The sequence below is a fragment of the Trachurus trachurus genome (assembly GCF_905171665.1).
Source record: "Trachurus trachurus genome assembly, chromosome: 6".
Classification (NCBI taxonomy): Eukaryota; Metazoa; Chordata; class Actinopteri; order Carangiformes; family Carangidae; genus Trachurus; species Trachurus trachurus.
This window is the reverse complement of record NC_139897.1, coordinates 33,214,468-33,241,827: the sequence shown is the minus strand read 5'-3', so window position 1 is coordinate 33,241,827 and position 27,360 is coordinate 33,214,468. Positions and strand designations below refer to the sequence as shown.

Here is a 27,360-nt window from a genome sequence, read left to right as displayed (position 1 = left end):
CTCTACGTCTCTGTGCTGCTGTGTTTCTAAAGAAAAGCTTCTTCAGTAGGAATCAGTGGAGTCCAGAAAAAGACAGACGGTGTGGAGGAAGAGCAGGACACTCTACAGGACTCTCTACACTCGTCTTCCTCTACTTTCTCTCTCTCTGCTCCTCTGGTTACTGAAGCCCCGCCCCCTTGAGGGGGTTAACCAATCAGAGCTCAGATGTGGAGCTGTGACATGTTGTTGATCCAGAAATGTCTTGACAGGAGGAAGAGGAGTGGTGTCTCTGTGGACCAGCAGCTGTCCTGCTGTGGTCTCTGTCAGGACCTCCTGAAGGATCCAGTCTCCACCAGCTGTGGACACTGGTTCTGCAGACAGTGCTTCACCTCAGACAGGGACCAGTCTGGTTCTTCAGGACCCCCCTCCTGTCCCCAGTGTGGACAAAGACCCAGAACCAGAGGTGAGCTGCAGACAGCCAATCAGAGCAGAGCGTGGACAAAGTGAGACTGAACATCTGTCTGCTGATGTGGTCATTTGTGAAACCAGGACCTGTTGTTTTCTCCAGAGTCATTGTTCCATCACACAGCACTGACATTTAAGATGATGATTCAAACCTTCTCTTTGTTGTCTGTAGTTTTTCTGTAGCTGATTAAAATAATCTGATCAGATTGTCAGACTTTCTGTCTTCAGTCTGACTCTGTCTCTTCTCTCTCAGCAGATCGTGGTCTGCAGGAGGTTTTAGATCAACATAAGATCAGTCTGAGGAGCAGATGTGAACGAGTGACTGAAGGAACTGAGGCAACAGGAAGTGGAACAGGAAGTGGAACCCTCCTCAACAGGATCTACACTGAGCTCTACATCACAGAGGGACAGAGTGAAGAGGTTAATACCCAACATGAGGTGAGACAGCTGGAGACGACGTCCAAGAAGAAGACCCTCCATGACACACCAATCAAGTGCAAAGACATCTTTAAAGACTTACCTGTCCAACAGAGAGAGGACGTCTCTACGGTCTCACCTGTCCAACAGAGAGAGGACGTCTCTACGGTCTCACCTGTCCAACAGAGAGAGGACGTCTCTACGGTCTCACCTGTCCAACAGAGACCCATCAGAGTGGTTCTGACCAACGGCGTCGCTGGCGTTGGAAAAACCTTCTCGGTGCAGAAGTTCACTCTGGACTGGGCCGAGGGCTTGGAGAACCAAGATGTCAGTCTGCTGGTTCTGCTTTCGTTCAGGGAGCTGAACCTGATCAGAGATCAGCGGTTGAGTCTTCTCAGGCTGCTCCATGTTTTCCATCCAACATTACAGAAGGTCACAGCAGAGCAGCTGGCTGTCTGTAAACTTCTCTTCATCTTTGACGGCCTGGATGAAAGCCGACTGTCACTGGACTTCAACAACAGGGAGGTTGTGTCTGATGTCACACAGACGTCATCAGTCAACGTGCTGCTGACAAACCTCATCCAGGGGAATCTGCTTCCCTCGGCTCTGGTCTGGATCACCTCCAGACCTGCAGCAGCCAATCAGATCCCTCCTACATGTGTTGACAGGGTAACAGAGGTCCGAGGCTTCACTGACACCCAGATAGAGGAGTACTTCAGGAGGAGGTCCAGTGATGAAGATCTGTCCAGAAGAATCATCTCACACATCAAGACGTCCAGGACCCTCCACATCATGTGTCAAGTCCCAGTCTTCTGCTGGATCAGTGCTACAGTTCTGGAGCACATGTTGACCACAGACCAGAGAGGAGAGCTGCCCAAGACCACGACTGACCTGTTCTCACACTTCCTACTGGTCCAGACAGAGAGGAAGAAGAACAAATATGGTGAGTGATAGAGTTGGACAGAGCATTTTATAAACTGTTGTTAGTGGCCGATGGCTGTGCAGCCTCCTCCAGTCACAGTGAGTTTCACCTGCGTTCCGTAATGGCGGTCTCCGCCCTGATGATATAGTCTATTACCATCTCGCTGCTCGTCTTCTGAGGCGATGCCAGCATGGTGTATAGGCTAATAATGCGGGGTTTTCCCTTCCCGGCATAATAATCCCGTAACATTTTCAGTGCTTTTCTTGCATTGTTCGGCGCATCTCTCATAATTAACGACAGGCTTTTATCATCCAAAAGGTGAATCAACTCGGCATAAGCATCAGCGTTCTTCTTACCGTCTACGGTTCTCTCTTCTTCGCTGATGGGTGCTTCCAGGGTTACATGCTGCCATTCTGACATTCTACTATTCAGACATGCAAACGTCCTGCCATTCCGACAAGGCTTTAGTTTTCATAAGGAAATGTGCGTATCGAGCGGTGGTTAGGGTGTGTGTTTGTTTCCGTTTTTTTTTTTTTTTTCTCATGTTTTAAGACATGTGTACAGATGTGATACAGTCAGTGGAAGCTTAATAAATAAACAAACACAAAGCCTTGCCATTTACAATCACACACGCAGATGTCAGTTTGTAACAATTCCCCTTACAATAAGGATATAAGGGGAACTGGCACAACGCCGTCCTGCTGCAGGCGGACCTAGGCTCGCGCTACTGGTGCAGAAACAATAAACAAAGTCACTACTTCTTAGCCGTCTACGTCTTAGCCTCTGTATTTCACTGAACTCAAAACGCGCCCATCACAGGCGGCATCAACAGAACCCGAAAGCCCTCCCCACTCCCGCTGTCCATTAAGTCCGAGTCCCAGCTGTGGGAATGAGTGTGTATGTGTGGTGTATATGTGTGTGGGTGCCCGAGCGCACAGTCACTGTCCGTACCGGCGTGTATGTGTGCGGGGGTGCGCGAGCGCACAGTCTATGTGTGCAGGTCTGTGTGTGTGTTGGCGCGTGGTGAGGGCGAGTGAAAGAGAGGTTGTTTGTCCTACTGTCCACACGGGAGGGACGCCGCGGTTCCGCCGAGGTGGCCACGTCAATCCTCCCCCTCGTCCCGCTTGGCTGAAAATGGGCCCGGCCGTGCGGTGTCCAAACGGGCCTTTATAATCCACAGGGTAATCCACCAGGGAAAATAATCCACTATGCCGCTTTGGAATTGCCGCCACGCCAGCCGTCCAAACGCCGACTGTGTCTCAAACTCTCCTCCCCTCTCACCACGTCACTTCCCCATTTAAAGCCTCGGTCCCACTTAATGCACCTGTGCGCATTACGCACACAATTTACATTTAAAAAAAAAAAAAAAACATTCATTCATTCATTACAGGTCTGCACATCCCTGTGCGCAAACCACAAGGATAATTTCCCTGGCCTATACACAATGAAAAAAACCTGGGGAGCAAATCTGCAAATCAACTACCCCAGCTCCAATAGACTATGGCCAGGCAAAACCCAGTGGATCACTACAAGTTGTTGCAACTTTGGGGAATTTACTCCTGGTAAAAAGGCTTACAAACATGGACCAGAACAGCTTTATAATACGCACAAAAATCCAAAGGAAACGTAACGTAACGTAACAGCATGAAGTAGTCAAAATATGTGTTTTACGCATGCCTCTGTGTGTCTGCCTGTTCAGCTCCGCTTAAAATGACATTTCGGTCAGTAAAGCATGGGGCTCTGAGAGCTCCACTCAGCTGGCTGCTGTGACAGGTCACCGTCACCGAGATTGTATTTCTGCTCACTTGCTTACTTACTGTTTTGATAATAGATTATTAAAGTTAGTTCACGAGGTTGTGGAGTCCCTCTGCTTAAAAATCAGTCAAATCTGAGGCTTTGAAATCGTCTGCCGTTTGAATTATCTGACCAATCTGTGTGCTTTAATGAGATGCACTGGACAAACATGGGCAAACTGCTATTTTGCGCCGGCATATATCATTAGTGCAAAATCGTATTATTATTATTATTTTTTTTAAATTTCTTTTGGGGGGGGGGTGTGGGGGGCATGGGGAGGGATGGGGTAGGCTTTTAAAAGATTTGTCGGAATGGCAACACGTTTAAAAAAGAAAAACCTACCGCCATTCCGACCTTAGGAGACGAAAACTGTCGGAATGATGGGACGGTTAATTAAAGGGTTAAGTGTTGATATTCCGACAATTATTGGCTTATGTTGGAATGGCGGCATGTCGGAATGGCGGTTGTCCCCCGCTCCCAGAACCGTATTCTCTAATCCCAATAAATGCAAATGTCCCAGCACTTTAGTCTCCCACAGTTCATACTTGGTTTCATCGCAGTTGAACATGAGCCGAGGCAGCCTGCTTGCTCCTAATGACTGCTATCTGTTAGCCGTTAGCACGCTGTCCGTCGCAACTTTTTTCCAACAATAAAACATCCAAAAACTTCTCTTCTCTGAGTTGCTCCTGGGCCCATAACCTGTTGAGCTTTGCATTGCATGGCTGGGATATGTTGTTTTTCGTTAATATGGGGATCGATACCTATTGTCCTGGGCCAGTGGTCAGAATGGTGGGGCCAGTGATCTTCAAAAGAATGATGAGCTTCTGGCCTTTACACTTATGACTCACTGTGATGAAAATAAGATCCTGCATCTACAGTATATTAACAGCAGTACAATCACATCTCACATTATTACACAGTCTTATGTTGTGTGTATCATAACAACTGAGTACACTAAATAAAAGAATGTTTCTTAACAAGAATCACAGTACATCTTTCTTGATACATCATGATATTGTTGTTAATACTATTCTAGATGGAGTGCAAACATAATCAATGTTTCCCAATGTTTAGTACATTCCTCCAATTCAAGTCTTAAAACAAATCTCAATTTTTCTTTGTAGGTAATCGCCCATCGGCCTCTGTCCTCTCCAAAATACGGTCAGTCTTTCAGCCATTACACAGGAGTCAACAAAAGCTGACGGGGGCCGATAGGAAAGTTCTTCTGAAGCTGGGGAGGCTGGCGTTTGAACAGCTGGAGGAAGGAAACATCATGTTCTACCAAGAAGACCTGGAGCAGTGTGGTCTGGATGTCACAGAGGCCTTGGTGAACTCAGGACTCTGTACTGAGATCTTCAAAACAGAGAGTGTGATCTTCCAGAAAACAGTCTACTGCTTTGTTCATCTGAGTGTTCAGGAGTTTCTGGCTGCAGTCTACATGTTCCACTGTTTCACCAACAGGAACACACAGGTCCTCAAGAAGTTCCTTGGTAAACAATATGTTGATTTAACCCTGGATGACTTCCTGAAGAGAGTCTTGCTAAAATCCTTCTGCAGTAGAAACGGTCACCTGGACCTGTTTGTTCGCTTCCTTCATGGCCTCTCTCTGGAGTCCAACCAGAGGCTGTTAGGAGGTCTGCTGGGTCAGACAGACAACAGTCAAAGAACCATCAAGAGAACCATCAACAACCTGAAGGAGATGAAGACTGATGAAATCTCTCCTGACAGAAGCATCAACATCTTCCACTGTCTGATGGAGATGAAGGACCAGTCAGTTCATCAGCAGATCCAACAGTTCCTCAAGTCAGAGAACAGATCACAGAAACTCTCTGAGATCCAGTGTTCAGCTCTGGGCTACATGCTGCAGATGTCAGAGCAGGTTCTGGACGAGTTGGACCTGAAGAAGTACAACACATCATGGGAGGGACGACGGAGACTGATCCCAGCTGTGAGGAACTGCAGGAAGGCTCGGTGAGTCCAGACATGATCAATATAATTATTGATCAGTAGTTTAGATCAGTAGTTCACATAAACAGAGTTTTTCTTTTTTTCACATTATTTTAGTTTGACGTTGAAAACATTACATCAGGGATAATATAGAGTGAGCAAGCTTTGCTTCAGGGTCCCGTCCATCCTGTGAGAGTGATGAGGATCATTGTTTCCTGTCAAACTCAGTCAGAGAAGATGAGCTGAAGCTCAGATGTTCATCACATCATCAGGTCCTGTCATCAGATGCGTCAACTGTGTTTTTACTGCAGCTTTCATCTGGTGTGATTCTGACACATTTGATATTTTCTCTCTTCACAGACTTGTTGGTTGTGAACTCTCAGAGAGTCACTGTGAAGTCGTGGCCTCAGCTCTGAAGTCCAATCCCTCCCACCTGACACAACTGGACCTGAGCTGGAACAACCTGAGTGATTCATCAGTGGAGGTTGTGTGTGCTGGACTGGAGAGTCCAAACTGTAGACTGGAGACTCTGAGGTGAGTTCACTGACTGGACCTGTTGGACTTTTGTCTGTGTTCAGTTCAAATGTGGGAAGTTCAGTTTGCAGCAGCGACTGATTGTGACTCCATGTTACTGCAGCTGGTAGAAGGTGAAGGGTCAGAGGTCACTCAGAGGTCAGTGTGGTGATGATGATGATGATGATGATGATGGTGATGATGATGATGATGATGATGATGAGCTGCTCTCAGATGAAGCTGCTAACAGAACAGCTGGATCAGCCACTGTAGCTGAAGCTGAGCAGATGTGATGTAGATGTGAGTTTTCCCTCTCTGCTTGGTTCAGGGTCAAAGGTCAAAGCAGCTTCCCAGTGTGAGAGGTCAGGATAAAGTCCTGTCTCTCAGAGAACAGTGTTGGTTTGATGATCCCACTGTGGAGACACTGAGGCTCATGAACATCAACACTGGGCTCCACAGGAAGGAAGCTTCAGCTCATGGTCACATGACATTAAAGGAGTTTACTTCCTGTCCACAGTGTCTGTGAAGCAGCCTCTGGTCACATGACTCCACTGTCAGTGAGGGGTCAGAGGTCAGCTTCAGACAGTGGACAGTTTCTTCTGAGCCACTGTGACTGTGTCCACAGCCTCTGGACCTGAAGCTTCTTCAGCTCTGAACAGATGATGAGACACTGAACGCTGTCAACAAGGAGCTTTGTCCTCAACTCACTGCTTTTATTCTTTATTCAGATTGGAGCGCTGCAGTTTGTCAGAGATCAGCTGTTCTTCTCTGGTCTCAGCTCTGAAGTCACAACTGAACCAGATTGATCTTCACTCAGAACTTGAATCATTGACTTTGATGTCATGAATGAAGGACGTTTGAAATAGTTGTTGTCTCATGTTTCCACTTGTTCTTCTCTCACACTGACAATGACGTGTGTGTGTGTGTGTGTGTGTGTGTGTGTGTGTGTGTGTGTGTGTGTGTGTGTGTGTGTGTGTGTGTGTGTGTGTGTGTGGTCCTAGATCAGGTCTGGACCTTTTACCTTTGATCCAGTTAAGTCCTGAATCAGAGAGTTGTAGTCAGTGTTTGGTCCAACAGGTATTGATCAGATATTGATTGTCTAATCAATCATCATTCATTTCATCTTCTTCTTTTATTAGGGCCACGGGCAATCGCACCGGGCACTGGTCCCAACAGCTGTGAAATAGCTGCAGGGACCAGTGCAAAGCCCGGGCACTACTGTTATTGTGTGGATTTTTTCCTAGTTTTTATTTTTATTTTTCATCTTCCAGACGATTTTCGATTCGCTACTAGTCCTGCAACTCGAAGAGTTGCAGGCCAAATTATATATCAAAACGTGCGGCTTGATCGGGATCGGTATGCTATTACTTTTCTCAACAGTTTACGAAATTGTTTACGAAACTGCGCAAAATTTTTGCATGTAAGTCAATGGGACAGGCGGAAAAAAAAGACCGAAAAAGACCAATCATTGGAGTTTAACAAACGTCTACTGCTAGGCAAGGCAAGGCAATTTTATTTGTATAGCCCGTTTTTACAAACAGTTTGTCTCAAAGGGCTTTACATGGCATCGTAACAACATCCTCTGTCCTTAGACCCTCACATCGACTGAGGAAAAACTCCATGGAAAACCCTTTTAACAGGGAAAAATCGGAGAAACCTCAGGGTGAGCAACAGAGGAGGGATCCCTCACCCAGGACGGACAGACGTGCAATAGATGTTGTTACAGACAAGAAAAGGCATACTTTCACCTAGAGACTCCATTTAAACTTTAAACAGTAGACACAAGTCTTGTGTATTGTCGTATTACTCCACGTTTTGATAGGTCATATAGTTTTTGATCAATCCATGATCAATGACCATGATCATTTTTGGAGAAATTATGAGATTATAATGGGTGTGTATTGGACGGAATGTTCGTGTCAGAGTGGGTGACATCATCGGTTAGAGTGGGAGAGATGCCAGAAAAACTCCAGATTTTTTCTCTATCCAAACTCCAAACGGCCACAATTTACACTCTACACACATAATTTCCGGCACGTTTGTAGACGAGCTCATCCTCGATCTCTTAATCTGCTCAAAATATCAGAGTGACTTACAGAATTTAAACTCTGAGCCTCTAAGTGCGGCCACGTCTGTCTCTGCTCCTCATTGAGTCCAATACAAATATTTTCTGAGAGAAGCAGAACGGCCTGATGTTTTAAAACTGCCAGCGTCGCCAAAATATTTACTGTAGAAACACCAAATCGTACCAAAATTTTCAGGAAGTCCTTAGAGCAACGTTGATCTGTGTTTTGTTCTGATAGGAGTTACCGTTTTCTCACCCTAAGCCTAAATGTGAGACCGGTGCAGAGGCAGAAAATGGCTCTTTTTCTCCACGTTTCTGTCTGCCTCAGCCTGCGGGGGCCCTATCGCCGTGGTAACCTCTTTGATCCTCAGGCCAGAGCTCGTTAACTTCATAAACAATCCACCTGGCGCTCGTTTAAATGTTTATAAACACACACACAGCTAAATCAGACTGACACAGGATGCAGCTACTAACTAACTATGTGTCAAGTCAGTCACACACACACACACAGACTCTAGAGCCAGCTTCATGTGATTACAGTTACACACACACACACACACACACACACACACACACACACACACACACACACACACACACACACACACACACACACACACACACACACACACACACACACACACACAGTTAACCTAATGTGGTTACAGCTCCTCCATATCCGTGCTTATAGAAAGATGATCATGTGTCTGTCTGATCAGCTCTGTCTTGACCTTAAGATCGTGGGTTTGATTCCCATGTTGACAGAGATGGCACAACCCGCAGTAGCTCCCGTGGCCCATTCAAAATTTCCCGAGAGGAAATTTTTTAGTTCTTTATTCAGACTCTGTTTTATTTCTGTGCTCAGATGAATGTGATGTGAAAGTTGTGTTGATACTGAGCTGCAGACATGAGGCTGATATTCTACTGATCCACACTGAGGCTGTAGGACAGGGTAGGCAGGCGCTCACAGACCAAAACCAGGGCTGTGGGGGGGTCGGCACCTCAGGCAGCTCATCACACAACAACCTCACAACAAACACATTTATGCACAATGGTTTACACAGATCCAAGTCTTAAACATGTGCAACACCTTTTCCCCACAATCCATGCCGTCCTGACATCAGCTGTTATTAACACACAACTCAAATCAATAACAGGATCACATGTTGGAGCACCGCTCACATCACACAACAAACCTTTAACACAATCCACACTCAAACCTGAGCAACAAGGATGTTAACTGTACACAACAAGCTGTTATTACAAGGTTTACAACAGAGAAGACACACAACCTGGGCTGTGTGTGTGTAAAAGTGTCTAAGTGTCAGAGAGAGAGTAGGTTAAAACTTGCTAACTGTTAGCCACCGTAGCTCAGGCGTTGGTCTCCCGTCAGATAAAAGCTGCTGTTGTTCTTCAGATGAAAGCTCATTAAAGCAATACTTACCGATCTGGCATTTCACTCAGCACAGCACAAACATTTGAAAATCAACAGCTCCACCTCCCTCACAAGTCCCACCCACCTCTCCCTCCTGCTGCACCTCCACGAACCCCCTCCCTCCCTGCTGCATGCGTTGGCATGGCAATGGTAAACAGAACAGGAACACGAGTGAAACGGGAACAACACAAACACCGGAGTTTTAAACCGTATAAACTGACTCAGTGATGATGACTGATGAGTTTTATAACAAACTGTTGTTAGCCTACTGCTACTGGAGACGCAGGGGAAGTGGTTGTTACAGATTACAGTTCTCAACGAGCCGGGCTGGCGGCCGGACCAGTGCCACCTGATGCGCTGGTTCAGGGCCAAAATAAATCCAGACCGAGCCGGGTCGAGCCGCGCCGGTCCGGAGTTCAACCGGGTCCGGACCGCTGAGAACTCACAGAGCTAACAGTAGCCTAGCCGTTAGCACAGAGCTAACAGTAGCCTAGCCGTTAGGACTGGATGCTTTATAGACACATGTGACTTCCTGTGTTTACGTATCACTCGGGGCTGCTCACTATCAACGTTACAATATCAGACATGAAACTCCACGACCAGCTGCGGCTGCAGTTATTGGTCTTTTAAAAAACGATTTATTTCCAAAAACCTTCTTTCTTGTGTGTTGTGACTCTAGTCTCCTCGGCTCATGTCCTGCTACTGCTCTGTCAATAAGCGTTCTTCCTGGTCGGGAGGGGGGAGAGGAGGAGAGGGGTGCACAAAGTGATTACATATTAAGTAGGTTCGGTCGCTCGTCAAATCTTATTAATCGGACCGAATAATATTATTGGTCAGACTTTTCTCAGAATTATATGAGAATGAAAAAATGATGAGTTTTTAACCCTGTTGGGTTTCTCTTACATTTTAATGTATCATCAGATTACTAATAGCATTTTAACTTAGACAAAGAAATGCAAAAGTTCCAGAAAGGTAAGTATTGCTTTAAGGTGTTCACCTCTCCAGTGGAGCATCACTGCAGTTGAATTAGCTGCTAAACTGCTGGACGCTAAAAAGCCAGGGGACACGTCTGTGTGTTGACCATTCACCAAGGCAATGTGAACAGAAGTGCAGCTCAGACATGGTTCAGTTAAGTTAAGAGGCAGCGTAGCATTGAGCCTTTTCACCTCCATGTGAACTCTCTGTGGGAACTTACTGCACATGTGCAAACAGCCACATACACACCGTACTGACAGAGTTCTGGGCCTTTGCTCTGTAATACTACACATGGCTGAGTGGTTTGTGCAGCTGCTGCCTGGACAGAAGCTAGCTCTGTTTACTGGCTTTTATTAGACCATGAAAATCACCAAATTCTGACACATTGAACTTGTAGTAAAGTTATCTGAAAGTCCAAAAGAATCCAACTTTAGATGAAGTGAATAAATCAAAGCCCTGACTGCACCTCACTGGTTTTTAGTCCAGTCTCTGTTTCTCTTCATGTTTCACCTCCACTACAGAAACACATGTGATGTATCAGACAATAACTGATCTATAATCAATAGCTGCTGGCTCCGCCTCTTTCCTGAGGCTCTATCATGTTTATAGTGAAACATACAACATCCCATAATAAGCAGGTTTCAGGTTTTTCTGTTCCTGAGCTTCATTCAACATGTGTTGCTACCAGGGCCGGCTCTACGCAGGGGCAAGAGGGGGCAGCGCCCCCTCAAATAAATGTCTTGCCCCCTCAAATCAAAATTTTAGAAGAGAAATTAGATTTTTCAATTTTTAAAAAAGGGACACTGTTCTGTTCGGGTTTTTTTTTTTAGTATTCATAAGACTACCTTTCAGTTTTGTAAATCTTGACCATAGTAGACCCCCCCCCCCCTCTTCTCAGAGTACACCAGAATGCTTCACTCACATGTTAAAATCACAAAGATTTTCTGGGGGGGATACCCCAGACCCCCCTACAGGGGTTTAGCTACTCACCTTTTTCAACGCCTCTGGGTTTGCAATGCATCTTCAGGTATATGCACCCCTAACCCCCCTAAAAAATGTGGGCTCTAAGACCCTGGTTGGCAGCCCTGGCCCCTAGTTGGACAGGTCTGAAGGTAGAGGCCTGACAAAGTGCAATCCACTTCTCCAGGTTGGGGTTGGACACATAGTCAACAACCCAATTCAATTTAGTTACTATAAGCACGGGGGAAAAAAATGCTGGAGCATGATGTGTTCACATGATGCCCCCTTCACATTTCTGACTACCCCCTCATATATGCCTGCCTAGAACCGGCCCTGGTTTCTACACGTTAGTTGTCATGGTAACAGAGTTCAGCCTCACATGTTTGTTGTCTTGAGCATGGTCAGTAAATCTCTGATCAATGTGGCTGCACAACATGAGTTTGTCTGGATGGAGCCACAGGTGGAGCTGACAGGTGAAGAGGCGGAGTCACTGCGTCTGTGTTGAAGCAGCAGCAGCTTCTCATGAATATTAATGAGCTGTTTTCTCTCTATGTGACTGTTTAACCTGCTTCCTGTTGCTTCAGCTGTTGGACTTTGATTTTCTAAACGTGTTCTTTCTGAAGCTTCTTCAGCTCTGAACAGATGATGAGACACTGAACGCTGTCAACAAGGAGCTTTGTCCTCAACTCACTGCTTTTATTCTTTATTCAGATTGATCAGCTGCAGTTTGTCAGAGATCAGCTGTTCTTCTCTGGGCTCAGCTCTGAAGTCCAACCCCTCCCACCTGAGAGAACTGGACCTGGGTGGAAACAACCTGCAGGATTCAGGAGTGAAGGGTCTGAGTGGTTTTCTGGAGAGTCCAGACTGTAGACTGGAGACTCTGAGGTCAGTTCACTGACTATTACTGTTTTAGATCTTAGATGTTTGATCCACAACTGAACCTGATCGATCTTCACTCAGAACTTGAATCATTGACTTTGATGTCATGAATGAAGGACGTTTGAAATAGTTGTTGTCTCATGTTTCCACTTGTTCTTCTCTCACACTGACAATGACTCTTCACTTTCAGCTCATTTCACTAAGTCTGATCAGTAATCAATGATCTGATCACTGCAGGTGTGTGTGTGTGTGTGTGTGTTTAGTCCAACAGGTATTGATCAGATATTGATTGTATATTGACAGACTGATCTGAGGTCAGCAGCAGCTGATGAATCTGTGCTGACATGTGGATGATGTGTGTAGAAGGCCACATGATGATGATCCACAACAACACAAGGACAAAGTCCCTCTACTCATTTACACACTGATCATTGATCAGGACACATCTGATCAATCATCAATCATTTCATCTTTTATTCTTTATTCAGATTGGAGCGCTGCAGTTTGTCAGAGATCAGCTGTTCTTCTCTGGGCTCAGCTCTGAAGTCCAACCCCTCCCACCTGAGACACCTGGACCTGAGCAGCAACAACCTGCAGGATTCAGGAGTGAAGGGTCTGAGTGGTTTTCTGGAGAGTCCAGACTGTAGACTGGAGACTCTGAGGTCAGACTCTGTTTTATTTCTGTGCTCAGATGAATGTGATGTGAAAGTTGTAATGAGACTGAGCTGCAGACATGAGGCTGATATTCTACTGATCCACACTGAGGCTGTAGGACAGGGTAGGCAGGCGCTCACAGACCAAGACCAGGGCTGTGGGGGGGCGGCACCTCAGACAGCTCATCACACAAAAACCTCACAACAAACAGATTTATGCACAATGGTTTACACAGATCCAAGTCTTCAACATGTGCAACACCTTTTGCCCACAATCCATGCCGTCCTGACATCAGCTGTTATTAACACACAACTCAGATCAATAACAGGATCACATATTGGAGCACCGCTCACATTTATTTATTGATTTATTTAAAAGGGACAATACACATTAATGAACATTCGTACAAATATAAATGCGTCAGAGTTAGCAACTTGCTAATTTGCATCCGTAGTCCCTTGGCAGGTAACACACAAACAGACAGAAATGCACAAGAATTATACAGTGGTTCACAATCATATACATCACACAACAAACCTTTAACAACATCCACACTCAGACCAACAAGGATGTTAACTGTACACAACAAGTTGTTATTACAAGGTTTACAACAGATAAGACACACAACCTGGGCTGTGTGTGTATCTAAGTGTCAGAGAGAGAGTAGGTTAAAACTTGCTAACTGTTAGCCACCGTAGCTCAGGCGTTGGTCTCCCGTCAGATAAAAGCTGCTGTTGTTCTTCAGATGAAAGCTCATTAAGGTGTTCACCTCTCCAGTGGAGCATCACTGCAGTTGAATTAGCTGCTAAACTGCTGGACGCTAAAAAGCCAGGGGACACGTCTGTGTGTTGACCATTCACCAAGGCAATGTGAACAGAAGTGCAGCTCAGACATGGTGCAGTTAAGGCAAGGCAAGGCATCTTTATTTATATAGCGCATTTCATACCAAGGCAACTCAATGTGCTTTACATAAAGACAAAACATTAAAAAAAGAAGCATAAGACAGAATAAAAACAAACAAAACACTAAAAACAGATTTAAATGCAAGAGCAAATAAAAGTCAAATAAAAGAAAATAGATAAAGTTTTAAGTTCTCAGCTATAAGCACGTGAAAAGAGAAATGTTTTTAAGTTTAAGTTAAGAGGCAGCATAGCGTTGTGCCTTTTCACCTCCATGTGAACTCTCTGTGGGAACTTACTGCACATGTGCAAACAGCCACATACACACCGTACTGACCGAAGAGGCAGAGCAGCTCTGGGCCTTTGCTCTGTAATACTACACATGGCTGAGTGGTTTGTGCAGCTGCTGCCTGGACAGAAGCTAGCTCTGTTTACTGGCTTTTATTAGACCATGAAAATCACCACATTCTGACACATTGAACTTGTAGTAAAGTTATCTGAAAGTCAAAAAGAATCCAACTTTAGATGAAGTGAATAAATCAAAGCCCTGACTGCACCTCACTGGTTTTTAGTCCAGTCTCTGTTTCTCTTCATGTTTCACCTCCACTACAGAAACACATGTGATGTGTCAGACAATAACTGATCTATAATCAATAGCTTAGTCTTTGATGAAAAGTTGGTTTCGACTTCGTTAGTGCCCTATGTTTTTATAACGACAGTCGTTGGAGTCACTTGCCACTTTTGTCATTTAAACGACTGTCGTTGGCACTTGGAGCACAAAAGGGATCCAGTGACATCATCACCCTTGTGAACACCCACACAAGAGGTTAAATAGTGAGTTTCCACACCAGATAGTTTGACCAGTCCCAGCCTGGTCAGATGCGTACATGAACTGATGAAGCCTCTTGGATGAGAGGTGAAACGTCTTCCTAGACAAATAACTAAGTCCAGTTGCTTTCGATTTAACCTCCTTTGAAATACTATGACCTGGGCAAATGAGAATATTCACCGGCTTATTTTCTAAACTTGTTCTTTCTGAAGCTTCTTCAGCTCTGAACAGATGATGAGACACTGAACGCTGTCAACAAGGAGCTTTGTCCTCAACTCACTGCTTTTATTCTTTATTCAGATTGGAGTGGTGCAGGTTGTCAGAGATCAGCTGTTCTTCTCTGGTCTCAGCTCTGAAGTCCAACCCCTCCCACCTGAGAGAACTGGACCTGAGCAGAAACTACCTGCAGGATTCAGGAGTGAAGCATCTAAGTGGTTTTCTGGAGAGTCCAGACTGTAGACTGGAGACTCTGAGGTCAGTTCACTGACTGTTACTGTTGTAGATCTTAGATCTTTGATCCACAACTGAACCTGATTGATCTTCACTCAGAACTTGAATCATTGACTTTGATGTCATGAATGAAGGACGTTTGAAATAGTTGTTGTCTCATGTTTCCACTTGTTCTTCTCTCACACTGACAATGACTCTTCACTTTCAGCTCATTTCACTCAGTCTGATCAATAATCAATAATCTGATCGCTGTGTGTGTGTGTGTGTGTGTGTGTGTGTGTGTGTGTGTGTGTGTGTGTGTGTGTGTGTGTGTGTGTGTGTGTGTGTGTGTGTGTGTAGATGTGTGTGTGTGATCAGGACACATCTGATCAATCATCAATCATTTCATCTTCTTCTTTCATTCTTTATTCAGATTGAAGGACTGCAGTTTGTCAGACATCAGCTGTTCTTCTCTGGTCTCAGCTCTGAAGTCCAACCCCTCCCACCTGAGAGACCTGGACCTGAACAGAAGAAACCTCATCCTCTACTACAACAACTACAACAACGACCTGAGCTCTTCATCTCTGCAGCAGCTTCATGATCTTGTGGAGAGTCCAGACTTTCGACTGGAGACTCTGGAGTGTCAGTCTGATCTGTAGCTGTTTCCACAGCTGATGAGACTGTGGGAGTGAAATAAAGTGTAAAGTGCAGCAGGTGAACCTGTCAGGATGTGACATCACACATGACATCATCTATGACATCACAGACTCAGAAAACGCTGCAGCAGCTTCAATGTGTCAATCATCAGTGATCCAGTCACAGGTAAAGGTGTTGAGTCAAACAGGAACAATGAGCTTCACCTGTCACTCAAGTACAGGAAGTACTTTTACTCCTGTAACTCCTAACTAAATACTTTAACTGTGATACTGTAATTATAGAAACTTTTACTCTGCTCCTATATTATAGTATTCACTGTGATACCTTGTAAGAAGTACTTTTACTCTGATACTGTCTACAGAAACTACTTTTATTGTTGTGCTGTAAATACATTAAGTATTTTTACTGTGTTACTGTTAGTAGCCTACTGCCACATCCACTTGTCGTGCACAACAAAAACAGCAAAAGACCAAAATACATGTTTTATAACGAATTTCTTCTTTTCGCCCTCAGTCTTATTAAACAGAAAGATGCCATTTAATTAAACTGTTTAGTATTATTGATAAATATGATTTACAAAAGAAACCCTAGCCTTTATTTTATAACTTAACACACATATAATTTCCTGTACGTTTTTTTCCTTTTTTTTTTCAATATTTGCTCTTTCAAGACTCAACATGTAGTCATAACACATCAGAATATCATTGCAGAGCAGCTAAAACTACAACAACAACATGAAAAGATAAATATTATTTAGGTGTCAGGCTCAGTTACATTTCAAAATGAAAGTGTTTATTTTCGCAAATTACAATAAAAGGATGTTTTTTTCATGGTTTTACAGTGAATGTGTTGTCGAACAAGAGATTATGAATAAACACAAGAACTGTCAGGTTTAGTTTTTTAATCACACGTGAAAAACTATGGAGTGATATTTGTAATTTTGTTGCTATCAATGTTGATGGTGATTTAACTCATTGAGTGCCAACCACGTAATTTCTCGTTTTTCGTTCCCATGCGTTGAGTGCCGAAAACGTAATTTTACGTTTTTTGCTTTTTTTTTTAAATTATGAAAATAGACACTTTAATACACATTATATGTAAATTTGGGGACTCTACTACGAGGAGAACTGAAATAGATGACGATCAAAGTCACATGACAGCTCATGATCTGGAAGTTTTTATCATAACTCGGCTTCTGCAAACGAGTTCTGCATGCGGATGCAGCAGCTGCTCTGCTCTCACCCGCGCTGCTGCTCCAGCTGCTCGAGCTGCTCGGAGCTGAACCAGGAAGCTCTCAGCCGACAGTCCGCCCGGTCTTCAGCTGGAGCAACACCGTGTCCTCCCCAAAGTCCTCCCGCGGTAAAATCTGATGGTCTCTGGACCAAAGCAGACCGGCATCACCGACCCGTACCACAGAAGGACCGCGACCACCGGCGGGACCGGTCTTCCCGAGCCGCGGTGGCCGACAGACCCTCACGCTCCGCGGGGAGAAGCTGAGACACGGCACGGTGCGTCTGTGTTATTGTTGTTTAGTGGCGCCCCCCCCGCCCCCGATGGTGGTTTTGTGAATAGAACAACAACTGTTGTATATATTTATCTTATACGAGCCCTTTGATCCAGAAATGCGAGTGTCAGAAGAGCGACAGACACAAACAGCGCACCTTTCATAAAAGACGCTGTATCTCCTTTTCTAGAAAAAAAGGAGGGATTTTGGTGAAACCCAGCCATGTTTAGCCTGACTTTTCTCAGGAACAGAGGCACGTAGAAACAAACGGTTTGTGGCCACTTGAAGCATTAAGGTAAACCTTTCAATTGAGCCACAGTATGTGTTGGTGGCAATAATATAGAATACACTGTGGCTCTACATAAAAAGTCAAAAATGGTCTAAATTGCCGGTACACTTGACTAAAACTTTGGAAAGGAGCGCGGCACTCAATGAGTTAATTTTGTTTTGGAGGAATGTACTACTGTTTGGGCTCCCTGACCTGAAAAAAAACAAGGAAAAAGCCAACATAACTTTTATTATCAACCTGATGATTTTAATGGCAAAATTTCATATTCACAAATGTAAGTTCATGTTAAAAAAAACAACCTTATTTTACCGGTGAGCTCAAGCAATACATAACCTCCATCAAATTTTCAAGCAACCAGAAAGTGATTAAGACTTTCAATATATGTGAAAACTTGAAAAAATGTTTGTAAACTTGTAAATTCCCCCTGGCGTATAATATAGATATGCTTTATAGATTGCATTTTATTATGAAAAACTGTTTTTGTAATGTGAAACAAAGTTTTGAATAAAAAAGAATTTAAAAAATTCACACGCGAAACGGAAATGATGTCACTGTTTATTAATATTCTGTTCGTGAAGTTTCCGGTCAGAAGAAAAGGACATCACCTTTATTATAAACTTATTCATTTTGTATGGCAAATGTCACATACATAAATGTAAACACTCCAAAACCTCACCCAACTTCAGAAGTTTCTTGCATGAGTTCAAAGAGTACATGAAATCCCTTACACTAATTGGCACTAAACAAAGCATCACATCCAAAGATATTTATGAGAGATTTTTCAAAGAATAAAGAAGTAGAATAAAGCTTACATATTCTATTTCCCTTTTTTTCCTTTTCTTCTGTCATAGGCTACCATACCATATGTTATTTTTTCCATGATTTTATGTTTTCTAATATTGCTTAAAACAACCTGATTTTATTTTGATTTATTCATTATTTATGTTTATTGATACATATTGGAGCACCTGTCTGATGTTTCATGTTTGATTGTATGTACAACCCATAGACTGGTACAACCCTGTTCTCTGTACATCCGTTTGTATGTAGGCTACAATGTTTTCAATAAAGCTCATTGGGGGAAAAAAAAAAGAAGAAGTTTCCGGTCGGAACCTTTCTCTTCCTCGTTCACAGACGTGTAAAAACTTAACTCTACATTATTTTAACCACCATTTTGCATTTAAAAGTGTATTTTAATACCTGAAATATTTTCATACATTATATCTCTAAGGCATGTTTGCAGTCGTGTGGCTGTATTTTATTTATAAGACATTCACTCCCCGCTGTCCTGTCGGTGAGGCGGAGATATTTTGGTGACGGACCTCTGGCTCTGCACATGTGACACATGTGAGCGACCATGGCTTCACCCGGCGGCGGCACCGGGGAATCGAACCTGATCGGTGTGTGCGAAGGGGAGCTGGACCCGAAGGAGGAGGAGGAGAAGCAGGAGGAGGAGGAGGAGGAGCAGGAAGAGGAGGAGAAGCAGGAGGAGGAGGAGGAAGAGAAGGAAGAGGAGGAGGAGGAGAAGGAGGAGGAAGAGGAGGAGGAGCTCCAGTGAAGAAGGAAACCCAGGTCCAGGTGGAGGTAGAAGGTAAAGACCGAACCACATCAGTATCAGTATAAAAGTAAAAATAAAACATGTAATAGCCGATATTATTTATTATTTTCTCTTTTTTTCACTTTCACCACAAATCTTTTTAACAACTTAAGAACTTAACATGGATATAAAGATTTTTTTTTTTATCTTGTCCTGTCGGTGTCGGCGAGGTGAGGGAGGAGAGAGAACATCTACAGTCTGGTTAGATCTTGCTAATGCTTACGGGTCAATCCCACACGACCTCATCCAAGAAGGACTCGACCACTATTACATCCCAGTGGCAATCCCAGACATGATCACCAGCTATCTTGCTGGGTTCAAACTCAGGTTTACATCAGCCCTTTTTTACCACCAACTGGCTGGACCTCCAAAAGGGGATCCCTACGGGGTGTACCATCTCCCCCATCCTATTCATCATGGGGACGAACCTTCTGATAACAGCAGCAGAGAGCAGAACTAATGAAGTAAATAAGCTCATCTCTTTTGGGCCTTAAACTTATTCAGCATCACTCTAATATAATAACTCTGAAGACTCCAATAAAACGCTGGAAAGGGATGGATCCGGAGCAGAGTTGTCTTTCATTCACTCTCAGACAAAGTAGACACAAGTTAACGCCCCGAGTCACTCTACAAGATACAAAGTATATGAAAAAGAAAAAGTGTCGACAGGAGGGTAGAAGTGACTGATTTTCACATCATCCGAGTGTGGCTTTTATGCTGGTGTGTGTGTGTGACTTTGGGTACTTTCCCATCCCATGGCCTTATCCTCTGCTAAATCCGTGATTTCAGCTAGCATGCTATCCCAATGAAGCCATTCTGCCAATGTATTCCAAGAGGCTGCCCATAGACTTACATGCTATTCTGTGATCCCTTTTTCAAGCCCTAGCATGTTAGCATTTTCATGGATTTGTACTAGCATAACAACTTTCAGCAAAAGTGTTACAAGGGGTCATACATAGTTCACTCTTGTCTCATGACTTTCCACTTTTGCCTTGTACTCCAAACCCTGTGGAAATGTACACTTTCATCCATTAAGTGGTGTTAAAGGGCATGTTGTGATGTTTGTAGGCAGATAATGGCAATCAGTGATGATAAAGCCACGGTGGAGTGAAACAACATAAGAACACAAGAAATAAGTATATTCTAACTATTTAAATCAACACATAATAACATAAATGGTGATTATTAATGACATAATAACACAGCTCACACTCTGTCTTTAAAGGTGGCATAACTTTCTTTTCATTGGTCTTGTTGTTTTCAGGCTTATATGTCATTTCTCATAAAAAATGCCACCACATAACCCGGGGCCCTAAACTGGAGTCAGGTATTGTCCAGCCGGTGCTGCGAGCGTTCATGGATGATATCACAATAACAACTGTTACCCACGTCCAAGCAAGATGGGTACTGGAAACCTTGGGCAGTGTTGCCTCGTGGGCAGGGATGCTGTTCAAGGCCAGGAAGTCCAGACGCTTGATTATACACGAATTCGGCGAAATAACCGTCCGAGTCGAGCAGCCGCCATTACTGCGGTGACAGCTCCCAGTCAGGCAGCGATGGGTTCTGTGGCATTTGAATGCAAGCGCCAAGAAGTGGACCTTTTCTCTTCTGTAAATATGTCTAGGAAGGCTGGGAGGACATGCGCCGTCCTCGACTGCTCTAACATCAGCAAAACACAGCCCCTTACTTCAGGAGGAGTGTCCGTGTTTAGACCGTAACGTTACGTACAGCGTGTCAGCAGCAGCAGTCACAGCTGACCTGTACAACCTGGCTACTCTCCCTTCTCACCGTTACCTTCACATCGTGGTAAAAGTGGACGGTCTGTGAATGTCTCACTGATCCCTTCAATATGTTGTGATCGTGGTCGTCTAAAAGCCGGTGTAAAATATGTCCGACCCATCCGGAGCTCAGGCCATTTTGACCATAAATCAGAGACCTGTAATTGACGTTTTTTCTGATCATCGGAGGCCAGCTGATCAATAAAATATTCTTGAATATCTAAAACAAAGCACAAGTTGTTGTTGTTTTTATTCAAGTAGCCTGTCCACATGATTAAATATCGCTGCTGGCTTGCTCACGTCAGCACGCATAACGTACTGTACCGGTATGTTATATTGTTTATGATACAGTCTCTTATCTCCCTGTTACTCTAATCCTTCCTGCTAATTGCTCAAACAAATGATTAATTCCTAAATTAATATTGGTATTCATGTAAGATACCTTAATCAGTTACTGGGGGGCACTAAACATCACAAATGCAGCCTATTTATGATGCTGCCAAAAAATGTCCTCACTTCCCAATAATGTCCTCACTCTGGTGAAAAACTCTCCCTGGTCCTCACAACGTAGTAAGAACAAGAACACACACACACACACACATGAAGCCTCGGTCTGATCCGACGTCAGGAGACGAGCAGCGTCAGATCTCCTGACTCACCTGAACGTGACGTGAGTCGTCCTCACCGTCACCAACGTGCACTGAAACAGACGGAGGAGAAGATCCACTTCACTGGAGTCTGAGAAAAACCGGTTTCCTTGAACGCAGCCTGAAGAGTCACGAGTTATTAAACCAGGACACAAACTCATTCACAAAACCTGACGAAGCTTCAGACATGTGAACACAGCGACACCTGGTGGAGAAAGAGGGGGAGGAAGAAGAGGAGGAAGAGGAGGAAGAGGAGGAAGAGTAGGAGTCCAAATGTGTAGAAATAAAAGCATGAATCTCTGTCAAGCTTTACTCCAAGATTAGAAACTCCTCCTCCTCCTCCTCTGAACACATCAGGTCCACTGTAGCAAGTAGCCGTCCTGAACCAATCAGAGAGAGAAATGAAAATAATGCTGATAATGTGATTGGCCAGTGTGTGTGTGTGTGTGTGTGTGTGTGTGTGTGTGTGTGTGTGTGTGTGTGTTTGAGGGTTAAGAGGGTTTGAGGGTTAAGACTTCAGGTTATAATTAGGTTTAAATTAGGTTAAGAGTAATGGTTAAGGTTAGGGTAAGGGGCTAGGGAACACATTATGTCAATGAGTGCATTTCTATAAGGAGTTCATCATGATTCTCCTTGTATCCTCTTGGTTTCTGTGTGGACTTACATTTAGTTGTGGTTGTGTTTTCCATATATGGTCGTGTTGCCAGACCGGGGCGAGTTAAGTTACAACACTGAGACACAAATTAGTTGATGACAACATGTGTGATGAATAAGACAGAGAACAGACTGAGCTGTAACTTGTAGTGGAGTGTCTTTAAATCTCTCAGCAGCTCTTCTACCACAGCTGGATCTCAGCTCACTGTTTATTCATGGTGTCAGAGTTCACCTGTCCATACAGGTGTAATACCAGGAGTTACCCAGCAGGTGGCGCCACTCTACTGTAAAAAGTCACTTCCTCATTATAATTTATTGTTCAATTTTGTTTAAAGTCCATGGGATGAACTTTAAACTGAACAATAAATGATTGTAACTGCAGAGCAGAGGGAGGAGGTGAAGGTGTTCAGACGCCATTTTAGAGTGAACGGAGCAGAAGGAGAGAAACTGAAGTCTGAGACGAGTGAGTGTCAACACAACATTACTATTATTATTATTATTATTATTATTATTATTATTATTATTATTATTATTATTATTATTATTATTGTCATTATTATTATTATTATTATTATCATTATTATTATTATTATTATATATTGGTGTTGTTGTGTCAGAGTGTGAGAGTCAGTGTGTCTGTGTGGACTGTGGAGGGAAGAAGAGTCAGACGTAGTCCGTACATACGTCAGCACATTGTCTCAGATTCACCTCCACACAACTTCTTCAAACTCAGAACAAACATCAAAGGTCACGGTGACTGGATAATGAATGAATTTATTTATTTCAGTATATCAAGCTAATATAACCGAAAGGGTGTAGGTTGAAGCCAAAGCTTATATACCCCTACCCCTTTTACCTTAAAAAATTAAAATAAAATAAAAAAATATATATACGCATTAATACAATAGGATCAGATCACAGACATTTGAAATTAATCAGTACACTTAAATTTCTGATCACAACAAAATAAAGAATTGTACAGCGCATAACCCAAAATAGTACAAAATCATTTAACTTAATTTTCCATACTGTAACGAGAAATTATGTTGTTCTTATAAAGTTTTTTAAAGCTGACTAGAGTACAGCATAATTTAATATTTTCAGGACAATTATTCCAGATGTTAACCCCTCTAACAGAAAGACAGTGATTTTTTGCAGTAGTTCGAGTCTTTGGTTTCTCAAATAATAGTGGTCTTCTCAGGTTATAACTGGAATCCTTCATTTTAAACAGATTCTGGATATCTTGAGGATAAACATGGATTTAATGTAAAAGTACTATGAGTGGTGGAGGTCAAAGACTGGATCAAACAAGGAAGTGATTATAGTTTGTCCACGGTGGATTTGGGTGTGTCTTGATTCTGTGTGTGTGTGTGTGTTATTGGTGACTGACTGAAGTCCTGAAGATGAGTGTTAATGCGGAGAAACAGGAGGACAGATCAAAGTCTCCAGGATCCATCTGTCTGTCTCTGAAGAGTGACTGGTCCAGAGAGCTTCCTCCAGACCTCAGTTCTGAACCTGGACCTGGACCTTCAGAGTCACAGTAAGAGACCAGATAAAAAACCTGAACCTGAGTGTGTGTGTGTGTGTGTACCTGTACTTACTACGTTGTGAGGACCTTCGAGAGTTTTTAACCAAGAGAGTGAGGACATTTTTGGGAAGTGAGGACATTTTGGCCGGCCCTCACTTTTTCCACGGGCTGTTTGAGGGTTAAGACTTTACAGTGGGTACTAGTTTCATTTGGATAATTTCACGCGAAATTCACGCGTGAGTCACGGGAGAGTCACGCAGATTTTTTGTGGAGGAGTTTTGTGTTTTCACCAGAAGCTGCAATGTGCCCAAACAACCGCCAGGTGGCATCTGTGAGCAGGAGGATGCCTCCATAAGGCAGCAGCACGGAGCAGTGAACACATACGGGGAATGCAATATAATAATAATACAGTATCGTTTTTCAATGAGAAAAATGTGACGACGGCAGCTATACGTCTCACTCTCTTTTTTCGGTTCTCAGTCTCGTGAGCTCCAAACACACCCGTCTGTGTTTTTAAAATGAGCCAACTACTGTACAGTAGTGCCACAGATTTCTCATTCCCCACCTTGTTTGATTGAGAGTGTAGCTGGATGATTTCTCGTGAATAAACGGGCAAGAGCCTGTGTCACTTTCGGGCTGGGTGATAAGAAATAGGATATCCTGAAATAACTTTTTCTCGATAGAAATAGGCTACAAGACGTGGCCGATACAAAGTTGATAGGTTTCATTCATCCATGTTTTGACAGTGTGTGTGTGTGTGTGTGCCGAGCGGACCCGTTTAGAGACACGCATCTGTATGGGACAGGCTTTTATTTAATTTAGAACAAACCTTATGCTCAGCAAAAATGGAAAATATATAGTCTAATATAATAAAATGGTTATGTTGTTTGGCCACTGTTTAAAATAGGTCTGATCGATTCAGAGTAGCATTCATTTACAAGTTTAATCAGCACCAGTTAAACTTCTTATAAATAAACATAAACATTCAATAACTGGGTCAGGTCGGACCACGGGCTTCTTTTTTTCTCTTCTTCCTCACAGGAGAAATGAGGTGTGCGCTGCGCTGCGCTCAACTCGCTTCTCTCTGACGCGTCGGTGCTCTGTTTGTGATTCGTCTGCTGCCTTGAATCCGCCCTTTATACGTGCGCGTTCACAGATTCACAATAAGACAAACCAGGGTTGAGTTACCGAGTTGATAACCAGTGTCGTGGTACCGCTGATCCGGAGTGACAGTGTTGTGAAAATCGCTATGAACCGGTGCTCTGGTTTTTAGGTGCTCTGCAATCTCATAGTTTCAAAGAAAATTGATTGATTGATTTTTACTTAATGAAATGAAACAAAAACAATATTATATTAATATATTGTTGTAACTTTAGAAAATATAATTCAGGGGGGGAAAGGCTTACAAACATGGACCAAAACGGCTCAGTAATACGCACTACACATCTTATGAACGTGATGTAAAGTAATAACTTTATTTTTTATATATTTTTTCAATGCAACCTCTAAAACTAGAATGAAAAATATTTTACTATATTCCACCTTCTCGGCTCTATTGAAAGTAATGTGCTTAATAGACATATTAGCAATGACCAATAGGTGTGCTTGTAATAATTGCTGTGACGACAGCTGGACACAATGTAGCACATTAGCGACACATTAGCATCCTCTTTATCTCTGACCAATGGGTGTGTTTGTGGATACTTCACTCAAGTACATTTCAGACAGAAGTCCTGCCCCCCACAGTAGGCTACTTCACACAGCTGTTTGCTTTGAACAGAAAAACCGGTTCCTACAGTAGCTCTCCTCACACTTTTCAGTCCATAGTCTAAGTGAAGAAATTCCGTCGTGTTTCATGTAATAAATTTCACATGTAAGGGGAGCTGAGCATACAGCCTCCATTCAGAACTCCAAGACACATGTGCCAGACGCACAGAGGCATGCGTAAAACACAGATTGAGACCACTTCATGATGTTTAGTTGTTTTTTTTTGTGTTCATTTTCGTTTCTTTTGGATTTTTGTGCGTATTACTGAGCCGTTTTGGTCCATGTTTGTAAGCCCCTTTTCCCCTGGATTATATTTTCTAAAGTTGCAACAATATAGTAATATAATAGGCCTATATATTGTTTTCGTTTCATTTCGTTAAGTAAAAATCAATCAGTCCGTTTTCTTTGAAACTATGAGATAGAGCACCTAAAAACCAGAGCACCAGTTCACTGTAGCGATTTTCATACACACACACCCAGTCTCGCTTTCAATAAAACACACTCGCATTCTATTACAATCAGTTACCACGTTTACATGATATTTTTTAATTCGGAATTAATTATTCTGAATTAAATAGTTCGGAATTAAAATATTCTCCTTCGAGTTTACATGGAAATACTAATTCCGAATTGGGGTTTACATGGAAAACACATTAAATCGCCTTTATTTAATTCTGCTTAACGTCTGGGGGTCGGGAAGCGTTCTGATTGGACAGGGGGTACACGTGTTTACGTATTTACGTCTACCGGAAGAAAACAAACTCCATTCTCAGTGTGTGAAGTGAACAGAGCTGCAGCTGCGAGCCGCTCCGCTGCTCCTAAACTTAACAACAACTTAGAAGCAGAATGTTTCTCCTCTTAACTGCCAGGATGGCCTTCCCTGGGTGTGTGAGCCTGGCCGCCCCCGCCGCCGCCACTGCTACGGCGGAGAAGGCAAAGCTCACTGATAGCCTTCCCCGCCTGGCCGCCCCCAGCGGCGTCCGGGCTCACACAAGCTCACTGCCAGGATCGCCTTCCCCGGGTGTGTGAGCCTGGCTGCTCCGGCGGGGATCCTGGCAGTGAGCTTCGCCTTCCCCGCCGGAGCAGCAGCAGCGGCGGCGGCGGCGGCCGAGCACCGGGGTCTGTTGAGCGGGTTCTTGAAGCCTGGTTGTCCCGACCAGCAATCACTCTGGTCCCGACATGACTCACTCACAACACTGCGGCTGTAACGTTATGTTGTGTGTGTTGTAGCCTACTTTTCACGGTTAAGTTATCACCGCGACACACAGAGCAAAAACAATATATAACACAAATTTTAAAAAATGACAGTTGTTGTTGCTCTAGTTTTTTGTTTGGATAAGCTTCATATTTAAAAAAGCGATGTTCAGCTGTCAGAAATTAAAAGCAGCCTCCTCTTGTTATATTTGAAGCAACACTGTTGCTTCAGGCTGTGATCAGCTTTTTTGTAGGCTATCGCTGCCTACTTTCCATTAAAACAACCTGCTGCTCTTGGCTGAAATCAGCCCATTGTGGCTCTATTCTACGATTCAAGTAGCATCAACAAAGTCACTGTTAACAAACAAACAATTCTTCTTCAATTCCTGCAGCCTTTTGTCTCAATGTTAACGATGGCAAAATGTCGAGATATTTTATTACTTTATGAAAATAAGTGAGTTAAAAAGAAGTGGGCTGCTTTTCGTGTATTTGGTTAAACACATAGGCTATAACTAAGTAACAGGAGAGAGACAGTGAGAGCGAGAGAGACGAGGAGAGAGAGAGGTCCGCTGGGTGAGCTAGT

The 27,360-nt window shown here is 43.5% G+C and overlaps 2 protein-coding genes across 2 annotated transcripts in view; both read left to right on the top strand.

Moving 5' to 3' along the window:
* The window catches only part of LOC310987540 (NACHT, LRR and PYD domains-containing protein 12-like), a 427,459-nt gene that overhangs the window by 357,587 nt on the left and 42,512 nt on the right, over positions 1 to 27,360 (top strand). The gene's annotated exons all lie outside the window — the stretch shown is intronic.
* LOC310987242 (protein NLRC3-like) lies at positions 220 to 26,612 on the top strand (the record flags this gene model as incomplete). The annotated part of the gene is given in 11 exon segments (XM_083973431.1): positions 220 to 474; positions 476 to 482; positions 698 to 966; positions 1,069 to 1,804; positions 4,744 to 5,548; positions 5,885 to 6,058; positions 12,184 to 12,357; positions 12,840 to 13,013; positions 15,034 to 15,207; positions 15,596 to 15,751; positions 26,453 to 26,612. Coding segments are annotated over 11 exon segments (3,084 nt in total).